At 43.6% G+C, this 25,923-nt stretch overlaps 1 protein-coding gene across 11 annotated transcripts in view; it reads left to right on the top strand.

Annotated features, from left to right (window-relative positions):
- CACNA1B (calcium voltage-gated channel subunit alpha1 B) overlaps nucleotides 1-25,923 on the top strand; it is a 307,712-nt gene that overhangs the window by 171,961 nt on the left and 109,828 nt on the right. For all 11 annotated transcript variants that reach the window (XM_033137256.1, XM_033137255.1, XM_033137254.1 and 8 more), the window contains 6 exons: nucleotides 5,295-5,407; nucleotides 9,672-9,784; nucleotides 9,929-10,060; nucleotides 12,399-12,471; nucleotides 18,277-18,394; nucleotides 21,091-21,158. In XM_033137256.1, the coding sequence (XP_032993147.1) occupies nucleotides 5,295-5,407; nucleotides 9,672-9,784; nucleotides 9,929-10,060; nucleotides 12,399-12,471; nucleotides 18,277-18,394; nucleotides 21,091-21,158 (617 nt within the window). The remainder of the gene's footprint in view (nucleotides 1-5,294; nucleotides 5,408-9,671; nucleotides 9,785-9,928; nucleotides 10,061-12,398; nucleotides 12,472-18,276; nucleotides 18,395-21,090; nucleotides 21,159-25,923) is intronic.

Below are 25,923 nucleotides of genomic sequence, written 5' to 3'. Positions count from 1 at the left end.
GGATGTGTCTCGTTTCATCTCTTTATAGCCAGCATGCTAACCCCACCAAAGAGAATCTGGTTTGCACATGTTTTGATTGTGTGGGTTTTCACAGTAGCAGAACACCGATTCCACTGGTGTTTATAAGCATGCTTTACTGAAGGTTCAAGACACTTGAGTGTCTTGCTTATGAAGTTACAGGTGGGTAGCCGTGTTGGTCTGCCATAGTCGAAACAAAATAGGAAATTCTTTCCAGTAGCACCTTAGAGACCAACTGAGTTTGTTCTTGGTATGAGCTTTCGTGTGCATGCACACTTCTTCATAAGTTTTCGCTTATGAAGGAAGGCTAACCATTTTCAGAAAGAGTATTTAACAGTCACCTTACCCCGCATATGCCCACCTGACTGCTTCAGTCAATGGAACTGGTACTCTTACAGATGCCACATAATACCCATTCTGCATTGATAAGAAAATGACACTTTATTGTGGCATCACCTACACTTTGGAACTCCTTGCCTATTGACATTAGGCAGGAGCCTTCACTGCCTGCTGAAACCCTTTTACCTACCCAACTACATTGAATGCTGATGTGTGTTTTAATCTGTTTTTTTATCTCATCATTGGTTTTAATTGCTTTTGAACTATTTAAATAGTTTTCCACGGTTGTTGTCTTTACTGATAATTTCATTGTCTTATTCTTTGTGCAAACCACATTGAGGTATATAAATTTTATGAAGTGAAGACTGGGATGAATAATGTGGCATACCTAGTGTTGTCCAGTGAAATCAATTACCGTAGTTGGAGATTCTGGACAGATCCTTCACACAAACCATGGTGAATAGTGTGGCCCTAATGATGGCATTGGACTCCAGCTCCCATCAACCCTAGCCAACATGGCCCAAGGTCAGGCATGATGGAAGTTGTAGTCCAGCAACCACTGGAGGACCATAGGTTGCCCCCTAGAAACCTTATGACCAGAACCCATCCCATTCAGCTGTGCAGAGCCTACATTCATGCAATTAGTTTCTTGACGATTTTGTGTTTGCCTTTGATGTCTCAGCCTGGTTCCCTGTGGATATCAGTATGCAGAGCACAGGGAAGCTTCAGAAACAAGCATGCTTATTTATGTCTGCTGAATATTTTAGGTGTCATTTCAAGAAGTGGGTCAGCCAAAAACTGGATGCTGATGGATCTTCTTCTCTGCACAAGTGTTCACCGTCTTTGAGGGACAGGAAAGACCTGTAGTATCATCTCTTGTATCTGATCCTAACAACCTTAGACTATGTGACAGCATGAAAATAGAATTAGTCTGTATCTGATTGACACACATGCACACACGCGTGCAATGCTAATTACCTAATTCAAATATATTGGGTAGGAAATTGACCAGCATGGCCTTTGCCAGGAGCACAGGTTTCCAAATTAAGTTAAACTGTTTATCTTTCCTCTGCCTTCTGCCATGCACTCCCTTCTTCTCACCCCATGGTTTTATGAAATGCTTCTGTTTAAGGTAGCTTAAATTAAATCTAGAGTAAGCAGCCAACAACCAAGAATTGCATTTTTCAATCAAATGGGCCAGGGCCATGTCAATACAAATCCTCATCCTGGCCCATCAACTGAAGGAGAGGGTAGAAATAGGAGCCATTGGCAGGAGTAATAGATGGATGATCACTGGAACCAATCTTTGCTCCCTTGATTTAAAATAATCTCCTTCATAAAGGAGCAAACCAAAATGTCCCTAGAAAATTTTGAGATTTTTCTCTTTCTGAATGGCTACATTCTGCTTCCACTGATGGAGGCTGAATGTCCCTGAAGTACAAGTGTGGAGTTTGCTGTTACACTCAGGTCCTACTTGTGGGTTTCCCATTAGCATCTGGTTGGCCAACAGGATGATGGATTACATGGACCACTTGCCTGATCCAGCAGGTTGTTCTTATGTTCTCAGTCCCCTGGAGAAAGAATACCAATCTGCAGAATTTTAAGGACATGAGAAGAGTCCTGCTTGAACTAGTCATCTAGTCCAGTGTTTTTCAACCTTTTTTGGGCAAAGGCACACTTGTTTCATGAAAAAAATCACGAGGCACACCACCATTAGAAAATGTTAAAAATTTTAACTCTGTGCCTATATTGACTATATATAAAGTAATTTTTCAATTTTTCCCACGGCACACCAGGCAACATCTCGCGGCACACTAGTGTGCCGCGGAACAGTGATTGAAAAACACTGATCTAGTCTAGCATACAATTCTTTCCATGACCAACCATGGCAAGTGTGAAAACAGCATGTGAATGCCACAGACTCCCCCAATCTGGTGCTCCCCAAATGTCATTGGACCTCACCTCCCACCTGTCCTAGCCAACATGGCCAATGGTCAGGGATGCTGCATGCTGGGGAAGGGAAGGGAATGTTTAGATAAGACAGTATGTCTCTGATTGTTCTCCAGTGTATCTGTGAAGGAATTGGACCTTACTTGTATGGACTGTTGTGTTTTAGGTGGGATTCTTGTTAGCACCTCTTTATTCATTGGACAATCTAGGGCTGACTAGCTTCCAAATATCAAGGCATTGAAACGACCAGTGTTGTTGGGAGGAAAATCACATCCCAGCCTGGGGTTTCATGACCTCCTGTAGTCTACTGAGAGGAGCTTATGGTTGACAAGGGGAATCTATATCTAGGGATAGACAACTAGGAGGCCCGAAATTCAAGGTGGAACGCAGCATGACAGATAATATTGGTGTGCCTGGAAGAGGCAAACAAAGGAGGAAAGGCTGTTCCTTGAGAGTAAGAACCTTCTGAAAGCCTGATGAGTTTAGGGATAGTTTAGTCCAGAGAAAGCAGCTGACATTTTATTTTATTTATTTTTAAGCAATTAATCAATATTTTTTAAAAATATACATTTATTCAACATTCATACAACACTCTCTGTTTTTGTTTGTAATAAAAAAGAAAATGATGGCAACTGAAGCAAATATACTTTGTATACCTCACAATACACACGACACTACAATTTATTGGGGGGGGGGGAGAGAAAAGAAAGAAAAAGAAAAAGTAGTTGAGGTTTTAAAAAATATTTCCAAACATTCTCATTGTACACTATCTGTTAAATACACTTTTACCGCACAGTTATTTCTTCTATATTTTTAAATCATATTTCTATATAAATAGTATACTACATTATATAAATTAATACATTATATAAATTAAACTATATAAATTAATATACTACAAGGCTCAGTCTAGGTCTGCCGGGAGATTACCCTTTATACCACGGTTCTTCAAATATTCCTCAAATATTCTCCATTCCTTGTGGACTTTTTTGTTTTGTTTGGCCTCTAACTCTTCCCGTCACCTTTGCTAGCTGCAAGTATTCTACAATTAACGTTTGCCAGTCTGCTATATTAGGTATTTTAGTACAGTATTTTTTCCAATTTCTTGCCACTAGAATTCTGGCCGCCGTTACCCCATACATGAACAATGGTCTTTTCAATTTTCCTATTTCAGTTGGCAATATACTTAAAAGAAATATTTCTGGTCTTTTTAAAAAATGTTACTTTAAATATTTTTTTAAAAAAAAATTCTTCATATATATTATTCCAAAATTCTCGAATTTTCACACAGTTCCACCACATGTATAAATAAGACCCATTTTCTTTATTACATCTCCAACATATGGGTGACCTGCTTTTATACATTCTGGCAAGTTGTACTGGTTTTTGATGCCATCCGACATTTTAAACTGCCCCTCCCCCTATTTTGCTCCAAAGGGAATATCCTGGGTTTCAATGACATTTGCGTGGTCAGACGGAGTCCCCCAAACCCCAGGCAGCCCCTGAGCAGAATAATGACACAAGACAACGTGCTATGGGATTAAAATTGGCCACAACTTTATTAAGATTCAGATGTAGGGAGACCTTGGCTCAGGCATTGGGCATTTATCCTTCCCAGCCCCCAGCAGGGGATCTGGGTAACTTCAGGGTTATCCAGAATGTGTGGGGATTGGGCTGGCTCTGGAGAACATATGTTCAAGCAGATAGCCCACCACCCCCCATTCACCACCGCTGGAGGGGGAGGGCAATGACAACCTCTGGGCGTATGGCCAATGCCTCCCCTCAAGACCCCTTTAACGGGAACCCTGGTATCAACGCCGCCCCCCAATTTAGGAAGATGACTGCCCAAGGTCTGCAACTGCCGAAGTTGTGATGAATTGCTACGGGAAAGGCGAAACCTGCCAATGCAGGGAAATTCCTTTCCGGCCCTTCAACAGCGACCTTGTCATAGCAGCAACTGCGTGCCTGTGGAAAATAGGTTAACCTGCAAAGTAAGCATTAATTGAGGGAGTGGAGGGTGGGAGAAGCTTTGGAGCCAACTGCTGTTTTCCAGGTAAGCTACACCCTCTATTGTGTGGGATGGGTAGTCCCTCCCCTTACCTGGCCGATCCCCCTGGCGACAACTTCCCAGGCGGGATTGGGTGGCTGACTGGGGAGGTGGAGACCTCAGGTATCCGGCCAGGGAAAGTGGCGCCAGTCTGAACTGCCAGGTGCTGCTCTGGGATCAAAGGAGGCTGCGTGCGACCACACAAAATGTGCACCCCATTTGATGTGGGGAACGGTCATTGCACTGTGTATCTTTTCCTTAATCTTCACATCTCTCTCTCTCTCCCCCCCCCCACCAGGTAAAATCTTTACTGGTGTGTTCTCACTTTAACACTATCACACCTGGAAGCCATTAACCTACCCTAACTGTGGTGGCTTCAGAGGGAACCCAGGGAAACTTGGAGGCTGATTGATAAGGCCAGCTTTGTAGAAACTATTGCCCTCTAGTCTGGTGGCTGCTGACCTTTAGAGGGGGAGACTGAGCAGAGGGGTACACTCTATGTTAGCAAAGGAACACCCTCCCCTCAGTTGGTATGGAACTCAGTGTGGCTTGGATATGGTTGTAGAGCTATGCTAAATACTGAACAGATTCAAATCTTTGACCAGAAACAGCAACATCCTGTTCTAATGGAGTACAGTAATTTGAACATCCCCCATAATTTGGATGGCTGGTAGACATTTCTGGTCAGCTCTCCATCTATTCTCAGTCTATCCCCATTATAAGTTGGACAGGATGGGTTCTTGGAGACTCAACACATCTAGATTTGGGAGCTCTAAAAAATACTTCACCATTATATACTAATTATCTGCTTTCCCATGTAGCAGAAAGTTATTTTTTGCTGGCAGGATCTGCTCCACGTCTAGGAGAGGTATCATCCTAATATCAGGAAATAATTCTGCAGATATTTATCATTGATTTCACCTTCTGCTATTTCTTCCAGATTTTGCAGAATTTGTCTTCCTCGGCCTATTCCTCACAGAGATGTCTCTGAAGATGTATGGCCTGGGGCCAAGAAACTATTTCCATTCTTCATTCAACTGCTTTGACTTTGGGGTAAGAAATCTTGGGTGAGAACAGATGGGCTGAAGTCAACCCTTTGCAGTCCTGATATTCTGCATACTCTACTTCCTGGTCAAAACAAAATCGAAAATTCTTTCTAGTAGCACCTTAGAGACCAACTGAGTTAGTTGCTGGTATGAGCTTTCGTGTGCATGCACACTTCTTCAGATACACTGAAACAGAAGTCACCAGATCCTTAAATATAGTGGGGGAGTGGGGAGGGGTATTACTCAGAAGGGTGGTGGGAATGGGTGATAGGCTGATAAGTGTGGAAAACCTGATGACGACTCTAAACGGCTGCAATTGGTCTTGCAGGGTCGTCATCAGGTTTTCCACACTTATCAGCCTATCACCCATTCCCACCACCCTTCTGAGTAATACCCCTCCCCACTCCCCCACTATATTTAAGGATCTGGTGACTTCTGTTTCAGTGTATCTGAAGAAGTGTGCATGCACACGAAAGCTCATACCAGCAACTAACTCAGTTGGTCTCTAAGGTGCTACTAGAAAGAATTTTCGATTTTGTTTTGACTATGGCAGACCAACACGGCTACCCACCTGTAACTCTACTTCCTGGGTCAGTCTTGATTCTCAGCATAGGAAGTTGTGTTATACTGAGCCATACCACTGGTCCATCTAGCTCAGATTTGTCTACCCTGATCAGAAGCTGCTCTGCAGGATTTCAGGCAGGGGACACTCCCAGCCAGTCCTGGAGATGCCTCAGATTGATCCTGGGCCTTGGATACCCCAGTGAGGGACTCAGAGGCGTAGCAAGCCCAAGTGGTACCTGGTGCGGATTTTTTTTCACCCCCCCCACATCCGCCCACCCCCCTTCAAGTCACAGTGAGCATTTGGGGTGCTGCATGAGATTGCAGCCCTGAAAAAGTGCTTATTTGGGGTGAAATCATGGTACCCAAAATGGGCACACATGCTCTTGTGTGGAAAAAATGGGATGTCCCAGTTTTACCAGGACAGTCGAGGGGTATGCCTGCGGACATCCCAGAAGTCACCTTACTATATCTCCTACCACCCTTACTCATCAGCCATGCTGACTGGGGCTGATGGGAGTTGGAGTCTGGTAGCATCTGGGAGGCCACAGGGTTCCCCAGCACTGCCTTAATTGAAATGCCAAGGGGGGGGGGGCAGGAGAGAAAGAGATGGGGGAAGGACCTCCAGTCAATAGAGTTTTAAACATTCTAGTATTTAGAGCATCCTGAGTTGCTCCTTTGGGTGCAGCTGTTTCTGTCTTGCTCCACTGCATGCAGAGCTGGTAATTAACTCTCCAACTTGGGCTTCCTATGGGGTGGGGAAGAGACATTTTATCACTTGCTAATTCATCATCATTTTCTGATCCCACTGGGATCAAGCACTATCTCCCTCTGTGATTCCCATTGCTCATATTATGTTTCCCCAGCTCCTTCCATCCCCCAGTTGTATACATTCCCATTTGTTACTTTCTTGTAGCCTCTTGAGGGCTGGCAGTATTTTGTAGTTTGGTTCAGTTTGACAAAGCAAAATGATGGAAAATGTACAAGAGCACCCAGTGAGATATGATGCAACAAAGCATTCCAAGGTGGAAATGCAAGAGCATTGATATGCTCCTCCTAAGAGGTGGTCTTCTTCTTCTTCTTCTTCTTCTTCTTCTTCTTCTTCTTCTTCTTCTTCTTCTTCTTCAATTTGTATTCCACTTCCCCACAAAATTTTGCCCAAAGTGGCTCACAACATGAATAAATAAATATACAAAAAATTAGTCCATGCAAGTTTGCATAAAAGAATACAAATAAACCAACCTAATTTATCACCATAAAAGTTACCAGAAGAGAATTTCTCAAAACAGAAATAAAAGGTAGTATACAAAGCATCCACATATTCCAGATGGATCTGTTTCCAGAACCAAGACTCAGCCTTCACGCATTCAGGTGCTCCACCCCACCTCTCAGCTGGGGTACTGCAGGCAGTCCCACTCTGACTTTTAATCAGAGCCCACTCTGGCTCTCAAAGTGAACCATTCACAGTGGGATCAGGCATTAAACAGGGATACATAATCGTCCCAACTATTTATTATTTTCATCATCATGATCCTACACATTGCCAAAGGGAAACTCCCCACTGGAGTAGAAATCATATATCGAACAGATGGAAAGCTCTTTAACCTGAGTAGGCTGAAAGCAAAGAGTAAGGTTACCATAACCTCCATCATAGAGCTTCAATATGCTGATGACGTAGCGTGTACACACTCAGAGGATGACCTCTAAACCATCCTAAATATCTTTGCAGAAGCTTATGGAGAGTTTGGTCTATCGCTCAATATCCAAAAAACCAAAGTGCTGCATCAATAAGCACAAAACAACCCCTCCGCAGTACCACAAATCCAACTTAATAATGTAACATTGGGAAGTGTCAATTGCTTTTCCTACCTGGATAGTTATCTTTCCATTAGGGCAAACATTGATGCAGAAATCTAGCATCAACTGAGCTCTGCAAGCACAGCTTTCTCCCAACTGAAGCACAGAATGTTTGAGGACATTTGCAGGGAAACCAAAATGCTTGTTTACAAAGTTATTGTACTTCCAACTTTACTGTACTCTTGTGAAACATGGACCACTTATAAATGCCATTTCCAACTCCTCAAAAGATTCCATCAATGGTGTCTCCAAAATTTTTTTACATACCACTTGACAAGACAGACAAACTAATGTTAGTGTACTGGAAGAAGCTAAGATCACCAGTGATTATTCAACATCAACTTTGTTGGACTGGTCATGTTGTTTGGATGCCTGATTATCATCTTCCAAAGCAACTACTCTATTCCCAACTTAAGAATGGAAAGACAATCTTACCTGGCTACAAGTGATTGCTAGAGGAGAAGAAGAAGAAGACTTTTAGCATTATGGAAGGACATACGAACATAGGAAGGTGTCTTCTACAGAGTCAGACCATTAGCCCACCTAGCTTTGGATTGTCTACACTGGTAGGAATATTCCCAGTCTTAACTGGAAATGCTGGGGATTGAACCTGGTACCTTCTGCATGCAAAGCAGATACTCTGCCACAGAGCCACAGCACTTATCCCCACTTCAAAAGGCTAAGTAAAGGATAGTGCACCCTGCGTTTGTATTACCTGCCCTGTTCCTTTGACTTTAAGACGATGGGAGTTCTAATCCACATTACTGCTTGCAAGTTTTTCTGAGAGGCTTTATTGAGATTTCCCTCCCCTCTCACACACCTGGCCCTTCAGAAAGCAGACCGTTTTGCAGGGGTTTTGATGGTGGTGACCACCTACCCAACCCTTGCCACAATGCCCCTGGGATGGTGCTAGGCCTGGGTGTGATTGTGGAGGATGCAAAATAGTGCCTGGTTGCCAACACAGTTGCTGCTGCTGCTGCTGCTGCTGTCATTTATAGCAGCAAAGAGGGGAGGGGGCTGGAGGGAGGGGAGAAAGAAGCAGTGTGGCTATTGATGGTGAGCCTCCTGTCTTCCTCCTAAAAAAGTAATCGTAATGATGTTGGCAATTTCTCCTCTCCTTGGAGGAATTTAGTGGAATGAAGTCCTTCTCTCCCCGCCCCCCCCCCCAATCCTTTGCTCCCGGATCGGATATATAATTTACAGAAGTCTTTCAAACCCGCCTTTACAGTCTTAAAGAGGTAGAAACTTCAACTGTTACCATTTTTAAAGCTGAGATTTTTCTGGGCACCAATAACTGTAGCAGGAAATAAACACCAAATCACGGACTAGATAGATACAGATAAACATGTATGTTCTCTTATTTATATTGTTTATTTATATATTAGTTACATTGCTAAATCACCCTACCTCCCAAGGGAGACGAGGGTGATGCGTGATAAGATATAGAAAGGCAAAATGTAGTTTGTAAATAAAGCATCACAATGAGCAGTGGAACTATGAAATATCATTAGAACCATTAACATACACCCCTGAAAAAGAAACTCTCTTCAGCTGTTTGGTATTAAAACAACTTTACCTCTGTTTTCGAAAGCCTCTCTCTTGTATAGAAATATACAGTCCTTGCCTGAGGCAGACACTGAAGAAGCTTACAGAATTAGGCCATTGGGTTGGTGCCAATATTATTCCTGTTCAGAGGAGACCCATTGAAATCAATGGACATCACTAGGGTCCATTAATTTCAGTGGATCTACTTTGAGTAGGACTAACCTTAGTTCCAACCCCTTCTTTTTGGGAAATTGCTCACTGGCCATGATCAGACCCACATCAGCCCATCACCCCTTTGTTTCTTGCAGGTGATTGTGGGGAGCATCTTCGAAGTCATTTGGGCTGCAGTGAAGCCCGGGACGTCCTTCGGCATCAGCGTGTTGAGGGCTCTCAGGCTGCTGAGGATTTTCAAAGTTACCAAGTATGTTTTAAGTTTCTTCTTCCCTTTTCTTTCTTTCTTTCTTTTAGTGTGGGATGTGTGAAGGGGAGTTTATGCACTTGGAAAACCCACTTTTAAAAATCCTGATGCATTCGTTAACTGGCTTGGTTTGGTTTGGAATCCCAGGTACTGGAACTCCTTGAGGAACTTGGTGGTCTCCTTGCTGAATTCAATGAAGTCCATCATCAGCTTGCTGTTCCTCCTCTTCCTCTTCATTGTTGTGTTTGCTTTGCTGGGGATGCAGCTTTTTGGAGGACAGTAAGTTGAATTCACTAAATTAATCTCAATAAACTTTTGACGGGCGTCTGGCTACAAGGAACAGTACTCTCCCCGCTTGTGATTCCTAGCAACTGGTATTCATAGGCATGCTGCCTACTGGACTTGCGATAGTTTTGGCTCCCGTTTCAGATTTTTGCACTCCGAATACTTTGCTAATCTCTCACAGCAGGTTGCAGACGGACTTAGTTTCCCCCTATTCCAAGCTGGATAGAACCAGCTGGTTCACCACTTTTAAATAGCTCTGTTTGGTTGTTTCATGTCCTGCATTTCAGATTTCTGTAGGCATCTGGTTGACCATTATGAGAGCAGTAAGATGGACTAGATGGGCTTTCAGCCTGAACCAGTAGGGTTCTTATGTTCTTATGGTGCATAGTCTGTGAGTACTCTTTGATTCAAATCTCTCACTGGAAGCTCAAGTGTCTTCAATGACAAGGAATATTTATGCCCAGCTCTGGCTGGTGCACTAGTTATGGCCACTGATAGACGAAGGCTACTTGGCCTCAATAATCCATGCTGGAGATCACTAACCTCCAGGTTGGACTGTTTTGATGCACTCTATATTGGGCTACCCTTAAAAATTTTTGATAAAAGAAGGGGATTCCAAGATTTGAAGAAGTAACCCAGAATGGACAGTTATTAACAAGGCAGAACTTTACTCGTAGAATGAAAATATATGCATACAAATATACAGCACATACATATAAAACATTACATACAGATTGTTACAATAAAAACATCAAAGCACCAGCTCTTTCCTTAAAAGTAAGTGGCCCTCATAGAGAAGAAAGTTCCAAAGGGCTGGTTGTGGCAAGCTGCTGATTCTCTAGGTTCACTCTAGCTGTCATGAAAACAGGAAGAATAAAATGGCAAGATGATAAAATAATAATCATAATAATTATAGGAAAAAAGAATGAATGACTTAAATATATATTCATTAGTGGAACACAATCCCGTAATGGCCCAGGACCGCAATGCTTCAAGGACTGCACCTCGCTATATGAATCAATCTGGACCCTGCATTCACCCTGTGAGGCCCTTCTTCATGTATCTCCTTCATGAGAGATCCGGAGGGCGGCCACACAAGAACAGGCCTTTTCTGTGGTGGCCTTCTGTCTGTGGAATGCTCTCCCCAGGGAGGTTCGCCTGGCACCTTCATTACATATCTTTAGGCACCTGGCAAAAATGTTTCTCTTCAACCAGGCATTGGGCTGATTAACATTCTGTGGCTTTTAAAATGTGTCTGTGGGAAGGTGGTTATTGATTCGGTTTTGTTTTATAATGTAGTTTTTATTCTCATTTTTTATTTTTCTGTTGTTAACTGCCCTGAGATCTTCGGATGAAGAGCAGTCTACAAATTTAATAAATAATAATAATAATAATAGTAATAATAGTAACAGTAACAACAACAACAACAACAACAACACAAGATTCACACTTGCACCAAACATCCCAAATATTCATGAATGTTGCCAATTAAGCTCATATTTAGTGGGAATGTGCCCACCATGAAGATTGTTTGGTCAATCAGCCCCCAAGCAGAAGCAAAGTTGGAGGGGTCCACGTCATCCCTGGTGACATGTATTTTATGGCAGTTTTTCAGAAATGGCAAGAAACACAACTTCTTTAAGCCATATATCCATAGACAAACAAGCTGCATCCTTCCATCCACCATAGGTCATTAAATGAGTGGCTATCCTTGAAGACTGTCTGGAAACTGCAGTTGGTGCAAAATGTGGCTTACCAAATTGTTGAGCAGAGCAGTAAGGTGGGACCATGTGCCACCACTCCTGAAAATAAGGCACTAGCTTTTTTTGCCATCTTCCCCTCCACTCCACAGGCCACCTTTGACAGTTAGGAGGACCACCCACCTGCCAAGCATCTGGTGTCATAATGGTGTCAAGTGGGTGTTCTTGGAGGAAGCAGGATTCCCCCACTCCACCCCCAAAAACAGACTATTGGAGACTGAGCATGCTCAGACAGAAGACTGGTGGAAGGGAGAATGTTATGGAGCATCCTGGAAAAGGGCATAGCTGGCTGGCTTGAACCCTGAACAGGCACACTCCCTGCTGCAACATTTTATTGCAAGTCCCAGTTGTACCTCTGAATACCAGTCACTTGGGGGGGGGGAGGCACAAATCATGGGGTTGTCGTTTGCCTTCGTGCCCTCCTTGAAGGCTTCCCAAAGGCATATAGCTGTCCACTGTAAGAGCCCAGATGCTGGAGTAAATGGACCTTTGGTCTGATCCAGCAAGGTAGCTCTTAAAAGATTATTAGCATTCTACCCTGCCATTAATATTCATTTTCTGCCTCTTTCTAGGTTTCATTTTAATGACGAAACACCAACCACAAACTTTGATACTTTCCCCACTGCTATTCTAACTGTGTTTCAGGTAAGGGCACTCTTGACTTGGTGCAAAAGAGCTGAAGGGTCCTCAGAGATCATATAGTCCACCCCACTGCTGATGCAGGAAATCTGCTGCTTCTGCATGTCTGATAGGGGGCCATCCAGCCTCTGCTTGAAAGCTTCTAATCAAGGAGAGCCCACTGCTTTCTGAGGCAGACTGTCCCACTGTCAAACAGCTTGTGGCATCAGGAAGTTTCCCCTAATACTTAGTCATATTCCCTTGTAATCTGAACACAGTGATTCAAGCAACTGAAAACACATGTCTGCCATTGTCTATGGAACAACCCCTTGAATATATTTGAAGATGGCTATGAGACTGCCTCTTAATCACACTTTTCCTCCCCTAGGCTAAACATATCCAACTTATTTAACCTCAGCTCATCGTTCAACCTTAGCTCCAGGCCTCTCAGCCACAGCCTTGTCAAATAGGCCAATAGTATTGCATCCATATTGCAATTAGTTTGGAACGGAGGTTGAAGCCAAGAGATGGGGAACTGGATCTGGCCAGGTGGCCAGATGATTAAGTCCCCCACCTCTTGTTGGCCAAGTCTGAGAGGTGGGAAAAGCCAGGCAACTGTCTGTCATCTGATGTCAAAGACTGGTTTGTCAATGCCAACCGCTGTTGCTAGGAAATCTGTCTGCTCCATGGAAGGTGCAGGGCAGGGAGCCAGCAGGAGTGCCTCCCCTTCCCTGTACTCCACAGGCTGTCCACCATTGAGGGCATCCTTCTTACCTTCCTCCTCACCTTCCTTATTTGGCAGCAAGTGCCAATCCAGTCATGATCCAGTTGAGCTCATGGGGATAATGACAAATGCTATCTTGCACAGCACTTTGAAGGGGCTTTGGACTTTGCAGCAGATCAGCAGGGCCTAAAGCCCCTCTTATCAGCTGAGCCAGGTTTTTCCTTGCCCCACACCTGGCACCATATATGACAGAAGTGTGCATGCACATGGAAGCTCATACCAAGAACAAACTTAGCTGGTCTCTAAGGTGCTACTGGAAGGATATTTTTTTTCTATTTTGTTTCGACTACAGCAGACCAACACGTCTACCTACCTGTAAATAGGGCAGGTGTATGTGCTTAGGCTGAAATGGCCTCAAGGGCTGCACAAGGTATCTGGCAGGCTTAACTGGGACTGGAAGTAACTCACCCCTGAGACAGGCTTCTGGCAGACGAGAGATTTGAATTGGGGTTTTAATCTCATATTCCTATTGATGTGGGGTTTCTTATAGGAGTCACTGGGTAGTCAAGCAGTGGAACTTGAAATGTAAATGAATGTGCAATGATGGTGTCCTTGCCATTATCCCTACTTAGTTGGGTGGAGGATTCAAAGCACAGAACTCTCAGAAAACAAATGTCCAATAGGTGTGGATGAATTTGTTCAATTTCAGTTTCTTGTTTTTCCACTCTTAAGTTCAGTTTGCCATATTTCCACATCAGTTTACTTTTTTAAAAACAAAATCCTCTAGAAAAATCATTGCCATTTCAGTATGCATTTCTTCCCAAAACTGCCTTTTTGCAAGTAATTTCCCCTAATATAACACGTTTTTGGTATGTCATTTCCCTCAAATATATAAGACATGAATTTTATTTCTTCATCCCTAACCTCCAGCCAATATCATCTGTAACTAGACAAGAGTGTGGTGATTTCTGTCAGCACACAGAACCATGGCCCTTGGCTTTCCTGTCATGTCACCAGAATCCATCTCTGTGGCCCTTGTCTGCTGTGGCGCAGTCTTAGTTAGCTGATGATGTGACCTGCTTTTCTGTCTTCACAATCAGCTCCCTAAATTAACAAGGACAATAGCCTGAGAGACGGATCTGAGTTCATAGGAAATAATGAAAAGAGTGGAATGTGGGACCCGTTGCATTTGACATTCTGGTTTCTGTAGAGAATTATAATTGGGGACAGGAATGCTAATCAGGCAGGAAGCAAATGAAAAAAGGCAAACCCTTACTCAGAGAGGTAAGAGGAAATGAGAGATATTCTATTCTCTGGAAGCTCAAGGGTTGGGCAGCCTTTGCACATGGGAGGAGGACTTCCTGTTAAAGTCATGCAGAAATCGATGCCACAAAGGGAGAGGAGCTTCCTCTCCGATCCCAGGCTTACCCTCTCTGGCCTCTGAATACCAGTTGCTGGGAATTGTGAGTGGGGAGACTTGCTGTTGCACTTGGGTCCTGCTTGCAGGCTTCCCTTAATGAACATCTAGCTGGCCACAGTGAGAACAGGATTCTGGACTAGGTGGGCCACCAACTGTACTTCTGATGCTGATGGAATGGAAAGAAGATACGATAGTCCAAAATAAATCCATATTAGCCCCTTTTCAGCTACTCACAGCACCTCTTACATGTGTGCATAACCTTACAAAGCAGCGTGCCATCATCATCATTGCTTATTTGTGTGCTGCTTTTCCACACTAAACCAGGCTCAAGTCTTCTGACAACATCAAAATGCTTTACATAATTCATTTGCTGTTGCAAGACCTCAGCTAATGAAAGACACGCTCTATTAACAAATATGCAATAAAATGAAACAGTCCAGTGATTGTTCAAAATAAGGCCTGACAATTAAAAAAACAACAACAACCCAACAATTTAATCAAGATTAAGACTATGGACTGATTCTTACTATGCACTAATCTACATATTTAGGGAAACAAGGTGGTTGACTCCTTGGACTTTACTGCTTCCAGCTGCAGGTGGAAGAAATTACATGCTGGTGGTGGGAACAGGGTGAGGTCATTCCTTTCTCTACAGGCAACATGGAAACACACAGTTCTATAGACACAACACAACAGTAGCAGCAGCAGCAGCAACAACAACAACAACAAAAGAATAAAAAGCAGAAGGAAATGTCTTTATTGAGCCCATCTCTTCAAAAGCTTTACAGGCTAAAAATATATTCACCAGCTCCCAAAAGATGACATCAGAACTACCTGGGAGAGCCTTCTTCTTCTTCTTCTTCTTCTTCTTCTTCTCCTTCTCCTTCTCCTTCTCCTTCTCCTTCTCCTTCTTCTTCTTCTTCAAATAATTTTTATTAGTTTTTTCACAATTAATTTCCACAATTAACTACAAAAAACAAATCCCTCCATCCCCATTCACAACAACATTTCAAAACCTAACCTTTGAGGTTCTTTAGACCTCATGACTTCCCTTCATTCCCTCTTCTCGTTCCTTATATTAACAAAATTCTTCTGCATTTCCATACACATACTTCATCAATTCTTATTCTTCTAATTTTAACAAAATTCTTCTGCATTTCCTTACACATACTTCACTGCTGATTGCAAGTGTGTAGCCTGAGCCTGCCAGTGTATCATTTTATTTGCATTATTTTGCATATGTACAATAAGTGTTTCCCATTCTTTTTCCTAACTTTGGCATATTTAAATTTCACTGGAAGGCAACTATCAGTTAAGTCAGATTTAAAATCCTGCTCACCTTCCTCACAGTCTCCGCTTAGTCTCAGAAGATGTAATTTTTGCCTCATTTCAGCCACCAATGCATTCCCAAATATTTCCACCCATGCCATCCATATCTGCCCTGAGTGTCTTCCTGGTATTTCTTCATATCAATCACAGTTTCCATTTTTCTAAAAAAATTCCTCCAGCCCTTGAATCAAGACCTCCACTGCTTCTGTTTTGTTTGTCACTGGTTCTATCTTAATAATCAGTTCTGTCACCATTTCAGTATTTTTGTCCATTTGGGCTATAAGTTTATCTGCTGTCTTATCCAAATTTTCCTTTATCTCCTTAATCAACTCATTTCTTAGTTCATGGAAGAATTCCACCCATTCACCATAAGGCTTATCCCCTGTGTCCTGTACAGAAGTCCTTCTGTCCGAACTTGGAGTTGGTTGCTTTTTAATTGCCATGTTCAATAAGTTATTATTAAAACAATAAAAAATGGTCCAAACAGAGTGAAAATATCCAATACTCCTTCTGCTCAATTCACTCTGCCCTTGCCAAGTTCCTCTTTCACTTGTTCTCAAAACAGCCAATTTCCCCAGCTGTACCTTATCAGTTTTGTCAAGGCCACCAACTAACACTTTCCCAAGGAACACAATCTTTTGTCCTTTTCCACTCCCTCCAGCCCAACTGCCCGGTACACGTATACAATTTGTAATAAAATCCAGATTTCAAATTAACATTCAAATTAAACAGACTTCTACTTTAAATAGAAAAGAAAAGCAATTTGCCCACACAAAATCACAACTTAATAATCCAGAGGAGAGTTAAAAGATTCTCACTGATCCAGTTCTCTAAAATTGTCTTGCAGTAAGATAAAGAGTTCCAGACGGTTGAAGATCATTATAATTCCTCTTTTCTGGAAGAGTCCAAACACCCTTCTTTCCTTCCCACAACCAGAGAGAGCTTTACCAGGCTTCCAGCTCTAGAAAGGTGGCGTAGGGGCTCTCAGGTGTTGTCCGATTCCTGGCACGGCCTTCCCTGTCGATATTAAGCCTTTATAGCCAGATCTAAGCTTTGTAGTTCCAATTTATCTTTTGACAACAACAACAACAAAAACACCACCCCAAAAGCTTTAGAAGCAAGCTCAGTCTTCTTTAAACCACTCCAACCAAAATGTGCCTTGCAAAGCCCATAGATGCCTCCATACACTCACCCCTTCATTAGTCTTGTTTCAAGCTTTTTTTCTGCTGGGCTCGAATTCACCTATGGCTTTAATCGTGCTAGGTCCTCTCCACAATTCTCCATTATAAATCCAATAAAAGATAGTAAAGAATGGGTTTCAGTTGCTTTTAATCCATCTTCCCCATCGGCAGACATATATCTAATAGAGTCACGTAAAATTAATACCATTCTCACTTGCAAATTGTTTCCATGCAGTGATAATTACCCAGAAGACGGGGATGGACTTCTTTTTTACTCCTCCGTCTAGCGCCGAATTCAGCCTAATTAGATACAATAATTAATCTTCTTTACGTTTCCATCAGCTTAAATGTAGTTTTCTGAAGACCTCTGCTGCAGGTAGGAGTTTAAGGCTTCACTCCCGTGGAGTTGCGATACTGCCATGTCCGCAGGGTCAACCGCGGGCTTTTTAGGGGGTGCACCTTACCTCGGAGCTTCCCCCGTATCTCTGCAGGGCTCGAGTCTGTCAGTCGTTCAGACTGGCACTCCTTTTCACCATTCACAGAGCCTTCTTAATGAAGACACCACCACAATGGTGGGAAATGACCCTAGTCATTTACTCTAGATCATTTTCACCCCAAGGACTGCGTTTGCTCATGGGCAGCCTTTGGGGGCCACATGCTAGAGTCAGAGGCAGTGGATGAAGTAATGGAAATGACTGAAGGCCACATTGTAGCAACACGAAAGTCAGAAATAGATGCACACATATATTCACACATAGGCAACCTAGAGGCATTGGTCACATCCACACCACACATTTAAAACATATTTATACCACTTTGGCAGTCACAGCTTCCAGCAAAGAACTTTGGAAACTGTAGCTTGCCCCTCACAGAGCAACAGTTCCCAGCACCCTTAGCATACTGCAGCTGCCAGGGTTCTCTGCAAGAAGCCGGTGTGCTTTAAACGTCTGGTGTGGATGTGGCTATAGTTACAACTGAGCAGTTAAGGAGAGAGTGGAGTAAGACCAGTGAAAGATATGGCCTGGGGACAGGCCCAAGGACCTGGCAGAGGGAGCCAGAGGGCTGAGGTTCTCCAGAACTGCTCTAAACAAGCCAAGCTATCTGGAAAAAAGGTTTATATTATCTTTCCCCCCCTCCCCTCACACTTTCTTATTTTTTTACTCTAATTAACTTTGCAGATTCTGACTGGAGAAGACTGGAATGCAGTGATGTACCAGGGGATAGAATCTCAAGGGGGTGTCCACTCAGGAATGTTCTCTTCCATCTACTTCATTGTCTTGACACTGTTCGGTAACTGTATCCTTGCTCTGCCAAAATCTGATTTGCTAATGGCATTTTGTGCTGCTCCATTGCTAGAAAATGCATATTCAACCTTAGCAGCCATGTGCTAATGGGCAGCTGGTGGAAACCCATTAGTAGAAATATTGATTTATTATGAAATGTAGTAGTTTATGTGCAGTGTATTTGTTTGGGGGCTGGGGGAGCATCCAGCTGGTGAAATCCTAAACTTTGGTAGTCCCATTTATGCAGAGCAGGTTTCCTGTTGTTATTCTTCCTCCCACCTGAAAAAAAGGAATACATATATATTATTTTTTTCAACCGGCATGCACACATAACACTAAGACACTTTTAAAAAAAATAAATAAATGCTGGTTTGTTCATCTCACAAAAAGCAAACCTTGATTAGTCTGCTGGGCTGGGATTGGATACTCCAACAAACCACACTTGGACCAAACAAACCATGACTTAGCAAAGAGATGAGAAATCTTTTTTTAGCCACACTCCCTTCTGGGAAACCTTTGGCATATGTCAGTAGTGGGCATCCATCCAGATAAGCAAGAGGCATTATCAGAGCTCAAGGGCACATTCCCACCTGGGTGGGGGATGATCTCAGGGAGGGTACAAAGCAGGTCGAATGATGGATGTGATGTCTGGCTTGTGGAGATTCCCAAGGGCTAGATAGAGAGGTTTGGAGGGCCTCATTTGCTCCCTGGGCCTGAGATTCCTCACCTGGCTTAGTGTTACATGTGAGCCAGACTATACAGAAGCCACCCCTTCCTTTAAAACGGCAAGAACATTCTGTTGCAATCTTTCACTGTCCGGAGTGACTGTGTGTAACTCCAAGTGCAGTGCTAAGTGCATACTAAATGTTGTGCTTTGCACACCATACAAAGGCATTGCCTCTGACAACCCTGCCCTTATATACCTGGTAAAAGCAAGATAGGTGAGTTCCATAGTTGAGTGGCGGCAGCAGTCAGTAGAGCCCCCCCCCCCCATATTCCTCCAGGCTTGTCATTTATTTTCCTGAGCAGATGAATTCTAACAATCAGAACTGGAATTTCTATAGAGCATGCTGCCATTGTGCGGCTCAGATCACAAGTGGATCTGCACAAAGAGCCACTCTTCGCATTTAGCTTTTAAATCATCTTCTCCCCAACCTTCATTTTCCAGATGCTGTCAGACTCCAACCCCCAACCATTCCCAACCAACAGAGAGGGTGGGAATTGTAGGCCAACAGCATGCAGGGACAAAGACTCTCTATATACAGACTCCCCATGATGGACCATTTGTTGCCCTAAATGGCCTTGCTTGTCCCCCCCCCTTTTTTAAAAAAAAGAAAAATCAAACTCTGACCAACTCTTTGGACCCTTTTTGTAGAAGTTGCCTTTGTGCTGAATTGCTTTTTGCCCTAAATTCCAGCTACCTGCCTCAATTTGAATACAGTCGCTAATGCTCAAGACACACTGCTGTCTTTCTCATCGCTTCCCAGCCTTATTAGCTGCCAAATGAAAAGTTAATAGAAGCATCTAAAAAGATATGTAAAAGTTAGCCGGCTGAGAGAGGTGTAGGGGGGGGGGACTTCAGCCTATCTGTTCAAAACAGACTTCGACTTGAAATAATTAGGCCGCGTCAAGCAAGGGGAAACATCCGTGCAGTACAGTCAGAGCAGGTAGCTGGAGGTGAAAATATGCAAGAGCGCAATGGTGGCAATTTTCTGACTTGATAAATTTCATGCACAGCTCAAATACTGTCTACAAAGCATTTAGAGGACTATACACAGTGCAGAATTTAGGAATAGTTGAGGGATTTGATCATGGTCTGTTTTAGGGGAAAGCCAGAACCTCAGACCCAGATGCTGAATGCAGCCCTATATGCCTCTCTGTCTGACTCCCAGATTCCACAGCCCTGAATTATATGATGTTTTGGTTACATTTCTGGCTATCGTGCTAGCCAATACAAACCCACCACTAGTTTTATGCAACTTGTTGTTCCATGGCCTGCTGATAACATTAGATGGTATCCAGTGCCAAAGTAGGCCCACTGAAATTAATAAACATACGTAACTTAGGTTCATTATGTCAGTGTGTCCACTCTGAGTTTGACGTTTCTTGAATACAGCCAATTATACTTAAAAGCAAAGGAAGAGCATGCAATGTATCATCTTCATATTTACAATTGATGTTCTTCCTACCCAGGGGACCTTTACTTATGACAATCTATCAAGGGCCATTTAAATATACTTTTATCATTTATTATGATTATAGTTAACCAGGTTTTGCACTGTTCAGTTATCCAAGCCCCGAAACAACAGATTGAAGTGTCCCACCATGTAATTGGACATGCTTTAAATTATGTTTCCCAATTTTCTTTATGTTATATAGCTCAGCTGTTCTGATTTATTCAGGCTGATCTTATAACCAGATCTGGCTCCAAAAATCATTTAATAATTGTCACTTTTTAAAAAGTTTTGCAGTGATCACTCATGATCAGAATTGTGTCAGGCACATAGGTCACCTCATGACGACCTGTTTATTGAGCATTCATCCTGATCTGCTTGCAGGGAAGTTAGACAACTCAAGACTGTTCATTGAGTATTCATCCTGATTTGATTATGGAGAAGTTAGACAATGCCAGGCTGTTTACTGAGCATTCATCTTGATTTGTGGGGAGATCAGGGTTTTCTTTAAAAAGATCCTTAGCAGCTTAACCAGACACGCTCCTGAATGTCTTCTTGGCCATTGCTGTGGACAACCTTGCCAATGCACAGGAGTTGACCAAGGTGAGTGTGGGAATGCACAAAGGCCCTCAGCAGCTGTTGGCACCACTGATCCTCTGGTGGAAGAAAGGATAGTTTGTCTTTTTTTTCTTTTAAGTTGCTGCCTATTACCTCAAATACAATTGAGCTTTGGGCTTCTTGTACAGATGGGGAAGTTGTGGTCTTCCAAGCATTGCTGAATTCCCATCATCCCTGACCATTGGCCATGCTGGTCACAAGTCCCACATCCTTGCTGTACACCCTCTACTGGTTTAAATATAAGAAGAGCCTGCTATATCAGACCAAAGGCCCATCTAGTCCGTCATTCCCCCCCCCACACACACACAGCGGCCAATCAGATGCCTACAAGAATCCTGAAAAGAAGCCGAGAGAGGAATGAGCTGTATTGGCCTGGTGCTACACCTTGTTTCTCTTTCTGCAGTATGAGGGGCAGAGCGATGGTCGCTTCACCTGGCAGTATATTGCAGGTGAAACTGTCACTGCCCCTGAGTCCCTCTGCTACCAGCAGCCCGATGTTGAAAGTGGCACTGGTAGCAGAAGGACTCAGGAGTGGCATCAGTTTCACCCACAACATACTGCCAGGTGAAGCCACCTCATACTGGTCCTGGACGATGTATCAATACATCGTCCAGACCTACTCATATGAATGAAATTTAGTGCAACTTGCTGGTACCCTGGTAAAAAACCACAGTTCCATAACTCAATAGTACTGCAGTGTGAAAGGAACATTAGGAAATGGGACAGATGTGCTAGCATTGCAATCAGAAAAATTAGCACAACGTTTTCCACATCTGTACGCACCCTTTGTCTATCCTGAATCTTTCAACATTCAGCTTCACTGGGTGTCCATGAGTTCTAAGTGTTGCAAGAAAGGGAGAAAAACTTTTCTTCATCCGCTTTCTCCATGCCATGCTTTGCTGTTTGCACCTCTGTAATGCAGGCTTCCTCAACCTCGGCCCTCCAGGTGTTTTGAGACTACAATTCCTATCATCCCTGACCACTGGTCCTGCTAGCGAGGGATCATGGGAGTTGTGGGCCAAAAACGATCTGGAGGGCCGAGGTTGAGGAAGCCTGCAATAGGCAGAACTTATGCTCACCTTTCCTCTAAACTAAGAAGCCTCAAAAGTTGTCAGGGGTATGAGTAAAGGGTTTCCAACCCACTGAAAGTTTGGGTTGCACTTTTCTGAACTGAATTTGCAGAGCTGCTGACAATATACTTGTGGCCAAGTACTTGCGGAAAGGGCATGAGAGTATTGACAATGGGTGCAGTGAGTTTGCCAAAGAGGGGTCATGGTGCTGATCTGCACAGGCATGGGGCAGCTTGAAAGTGGCACTGTTTCTCTCAAGTCAAATCCACTCTGCATAGATTTCAGCATACCCCAGAGGTTTCCACAAAGAGGAGGCTCTTACTCTGCATCTGAAATGAGAGCCAGGGCGGGGGTATGGGGAGAGAACACCTGTGTGCACATTGTTTGTAATCTGAAAAGTATTAATCTCTCCCTACTATAGGGAAAGGGGACACGGGTGGCGCTGTGGGTTAAAACCACTGAGCCTAGGGCTTGCCGATCGGAAGGTCGGCGGTTCGAATCCCCGCGATGGGGTGAGCTCCCGTTGCTCGGTCCCAGCTCCTGCCAACCTAGCAGTTCGAAAGAACGTCAAAGTGCAAGTAGATAAATAGGTACTGCTCCAGTGGCAAGGTAAACAGCATTTCCGTGCGCTGCTTTGGTTCGCCAGAAGTGGCTTAGTCATGCTGGCCACATGACCCAGAAGCTGTACACCGGCTCCCTCGGCCAGTAAAGCGAGATGAGTGCCGCAACCCCAGAGTCGTCCACAGCTGGACCTAACGGTCAGGGGTCCCTTTACCTTTACCTTTACTGTAGGGGAAGGGCTTTAGCTGAGCATGTGTTTTGCATGCAGAAGGCCCAAGTTTCAAACCCCAGAAGTGGCATTGCATGGGTTGCCATCACCCAGGGCTATGTGAAGAGGGTGGGCAGCAAGAGGAAAAGAGGTGGAGCACGCATGAGCATTCAAATTAGGGTCGCCGTATTTAAAAAGTCGAAGTCTGGACACAATTGTTGTTGAGGTTCTTTTCTCTGTTAGTTTTTCAGCTATTTTTAAGGTAAAATTTAGACTTCCAACACAGCCTGCCATACATCTGGATTTCCCCGACATTTCAGCGATTTCCACCCGGACACTTCTTCCAACTGACGTATTCTGGCTATTTCCAGGAAATTGCAGACATATGGCAACCCTAATTCAACTGCCTAACAGCATCTGTCATAGAATCATAGAATCTTAGAGTTCGAAGGGACCCAAGGGTCATCTAGTCCAACCCCCGCAGTGCAGGAATTTCAGCTAAAGCATCCATGACAGATGGCCGTCAAACCTCTGTTTGAAAACCTCCAAGGAAGGAGAGCCCACAACCTCCTGAGGGAGACTATTCCACTGTCGAACTGCTCTTACTCTCAGAAAGTTTTCATGTTTAGTCAGAATCTCCTTTCTTGTAACTTGAAGCCATTGGTTCGAGTCCTGCCCTCCAGAGCAGGAGAAAACTTGTTCCCTCTTCCATGTGACAGCCCTTAATATATTTGAAGATGGCTGCGTACTCTGGTCCATGGGGTCACGAAGAGTCGGACACGACTGAACGACTGAACAACAACATCATATCTCCTCCCAGTCTCCTCTCTTCCAGGCTAAACATACCCAGCTTCTTCAACCACTCCTCATAAGGCTTTGTTTCCAGGCTAAACAACGTGGGCGTCAAAATAAAGCCCTGTCTCACTCCCCTAGCCACCTCAATACAGTCTGAAAGTTGGTCCTGCAATCCACATCTGACCTGCAATTTGCCATCACTGTACAGAACTTTAATAAGGAAGAAGAGTCATTTATCCTGCAGTAATGGCTGTTATTTGGTCCATAGTTTCGATCTGGGAATAGATTCGAAAGCAGATTTAAAGTCCATAAAGGCCACAAATCTTTTTCCCTGCAGAGGGCTGGTGTATTTTCCTGCTAAGTGGGACAGCACAACACAGTTGTGTGATGTTGAAAGGTTCTCGAGAAAGCTGGCCTGTGCTTCAGATATAATATTATTATCCTTTTTAAAAAGAGTCAGTTTAATAGAGAGGAATCATGTGTAGAGCTTTCCCATTATAGAAAGAAGAATGTACTGCTAGTAAGCCAGGTGTCCCCCATCCTATATTTGTGCATCTGGTTCTTCCTGCCTAAGTGCAGAACCTTACATTTGTCCCTGTTGAAATTCATCTTGTTAGCTTGCACCCAGTTCTCCAATCTGTTAAGGCCGTTTTGAATTCCGATTCTGTCTTCTGCGACATTAGCTACCCCTTCCAGTTTGGTGCCATCTGCAAATTTGATGAGCATTCCCTCAATTTCTTCATCCAAGTCATTTATAAAGATGTTGAACAACAACAGGCCCAGGACAGAACCCTGAGGCACCCCACTTGTCACCTTTTCCCAGGATGATGAGGAACCATTACTGAGAACTCTTTGGGTTCAGTCAGTCAACCAGCTACAAATCCACCTAATGGTTACCTTGTTCAACACATGTTACCAGCTTCCTCACAAGAAGTCACTTCTTGGTTTGCACGGAGAAGCACTTTTCAGTGGAGACCAGTTACAGAAGCATGCAGCTATAGTAAGGCAGCACTGAGTGCTGAATTTTTGCACCCCTTAACAATTTTGTACCCAGGGGAACTGTCTCTGTGCCACCCCCACATGCTACGTCACTGATGCCCAGGGGTAAATAAATAAATATCTTCTTCTTCTTCTTCTTCTTCTTCTTCTTCTTCTTCTTCTTCTTCTTCTTCTCCAGGTAGGGCTGGGAGAGACCCCACTGTCCAAAACCTCGGAAAGCTGTTACCAGTTAGCATAGTAGACCATGAGAACTGGGATCTTACTTTATATTTTAGATGAAAGGACCATGGGTCAGCGGTTGAGCATCCTAGGATCAACCCCAAGCATCTTCAAGTAGGGCTGGTTATGTCCCCCGACTGAAATTCTGGCCACTGCCAGTCAGTGTAGACAACACTGAGCAAGATTAACTCACTGGCCTGACTCAGAATGACAGCTACCTATACTGCTATGCAGGGAGGCCAATAGCCACCCCCAGGCAGAATCTTGAACTATGAGCCTCTGCTGTGTCCTTCTGCCCCTCTTAGCGAACCTTCTTGAATAGAACGATTTTCTCCTGTCTGAAATTAAGCTCCTATTCCTGCTTTTTATAAAAACTTGATGAGATTTTTTTCCTCTTGGGGATTTGTTATTGTCTATTCAAGGAGCCCCAAAAGATTTGTAGGAACACTTTGGCTTGGGGCAAAGAGAGACTCCTTTAGGCATTGAAAAAGAAGAAGTTCAGACCACTTCCTTTTCAAATTTCCCCTTTGAATTGTTCTAAATCCGATAGCTTGCCCAGAAAGCTGCCTTTTGTTAGTGTTATGGTGGAGGGCAATTAAATATTGATGGCATCAAAAGCACTGATAAATTGCACAGCTTCCTTTGAAATGCTCTCAGTTTAAATCAGACCATGGATCCGGAAATCACTAGGGTTTTTCGAAAGAGGAAAGAGGTGGAGAGTGAAGAGGCATCAAAGAGCTTCAATTATGTGGTGTACTTAGGAGGATACAAGGGGTTTTATAGCTGAGTAAATATGATTACATGTAACACATGCAAATTAAGAACGTTAGAAGGGCCTGCTGGATCAGGCCAATGGCCCATCTAGTCCAGCATCCATTTCTTGCAGTGGTCAACCAAA

Source organism: Lacerta agilis, chromosome Z (assembly GCF_009819535.1).
Source record: "Lacerta agilis isolate rLacAgi1 chromosome Z, rLacAgi1.pri, whole genome shotgun sequence".
Taxonomy (NCBI): Eukaryota; Metazoa; Chordata; class Lepidosauria; order Squamata; family Lacertidae; genus Lacerta; species Lacerta agilis.
This window is presented reverse-complemented; position numbering and strand designations above follow the sequence as displayed.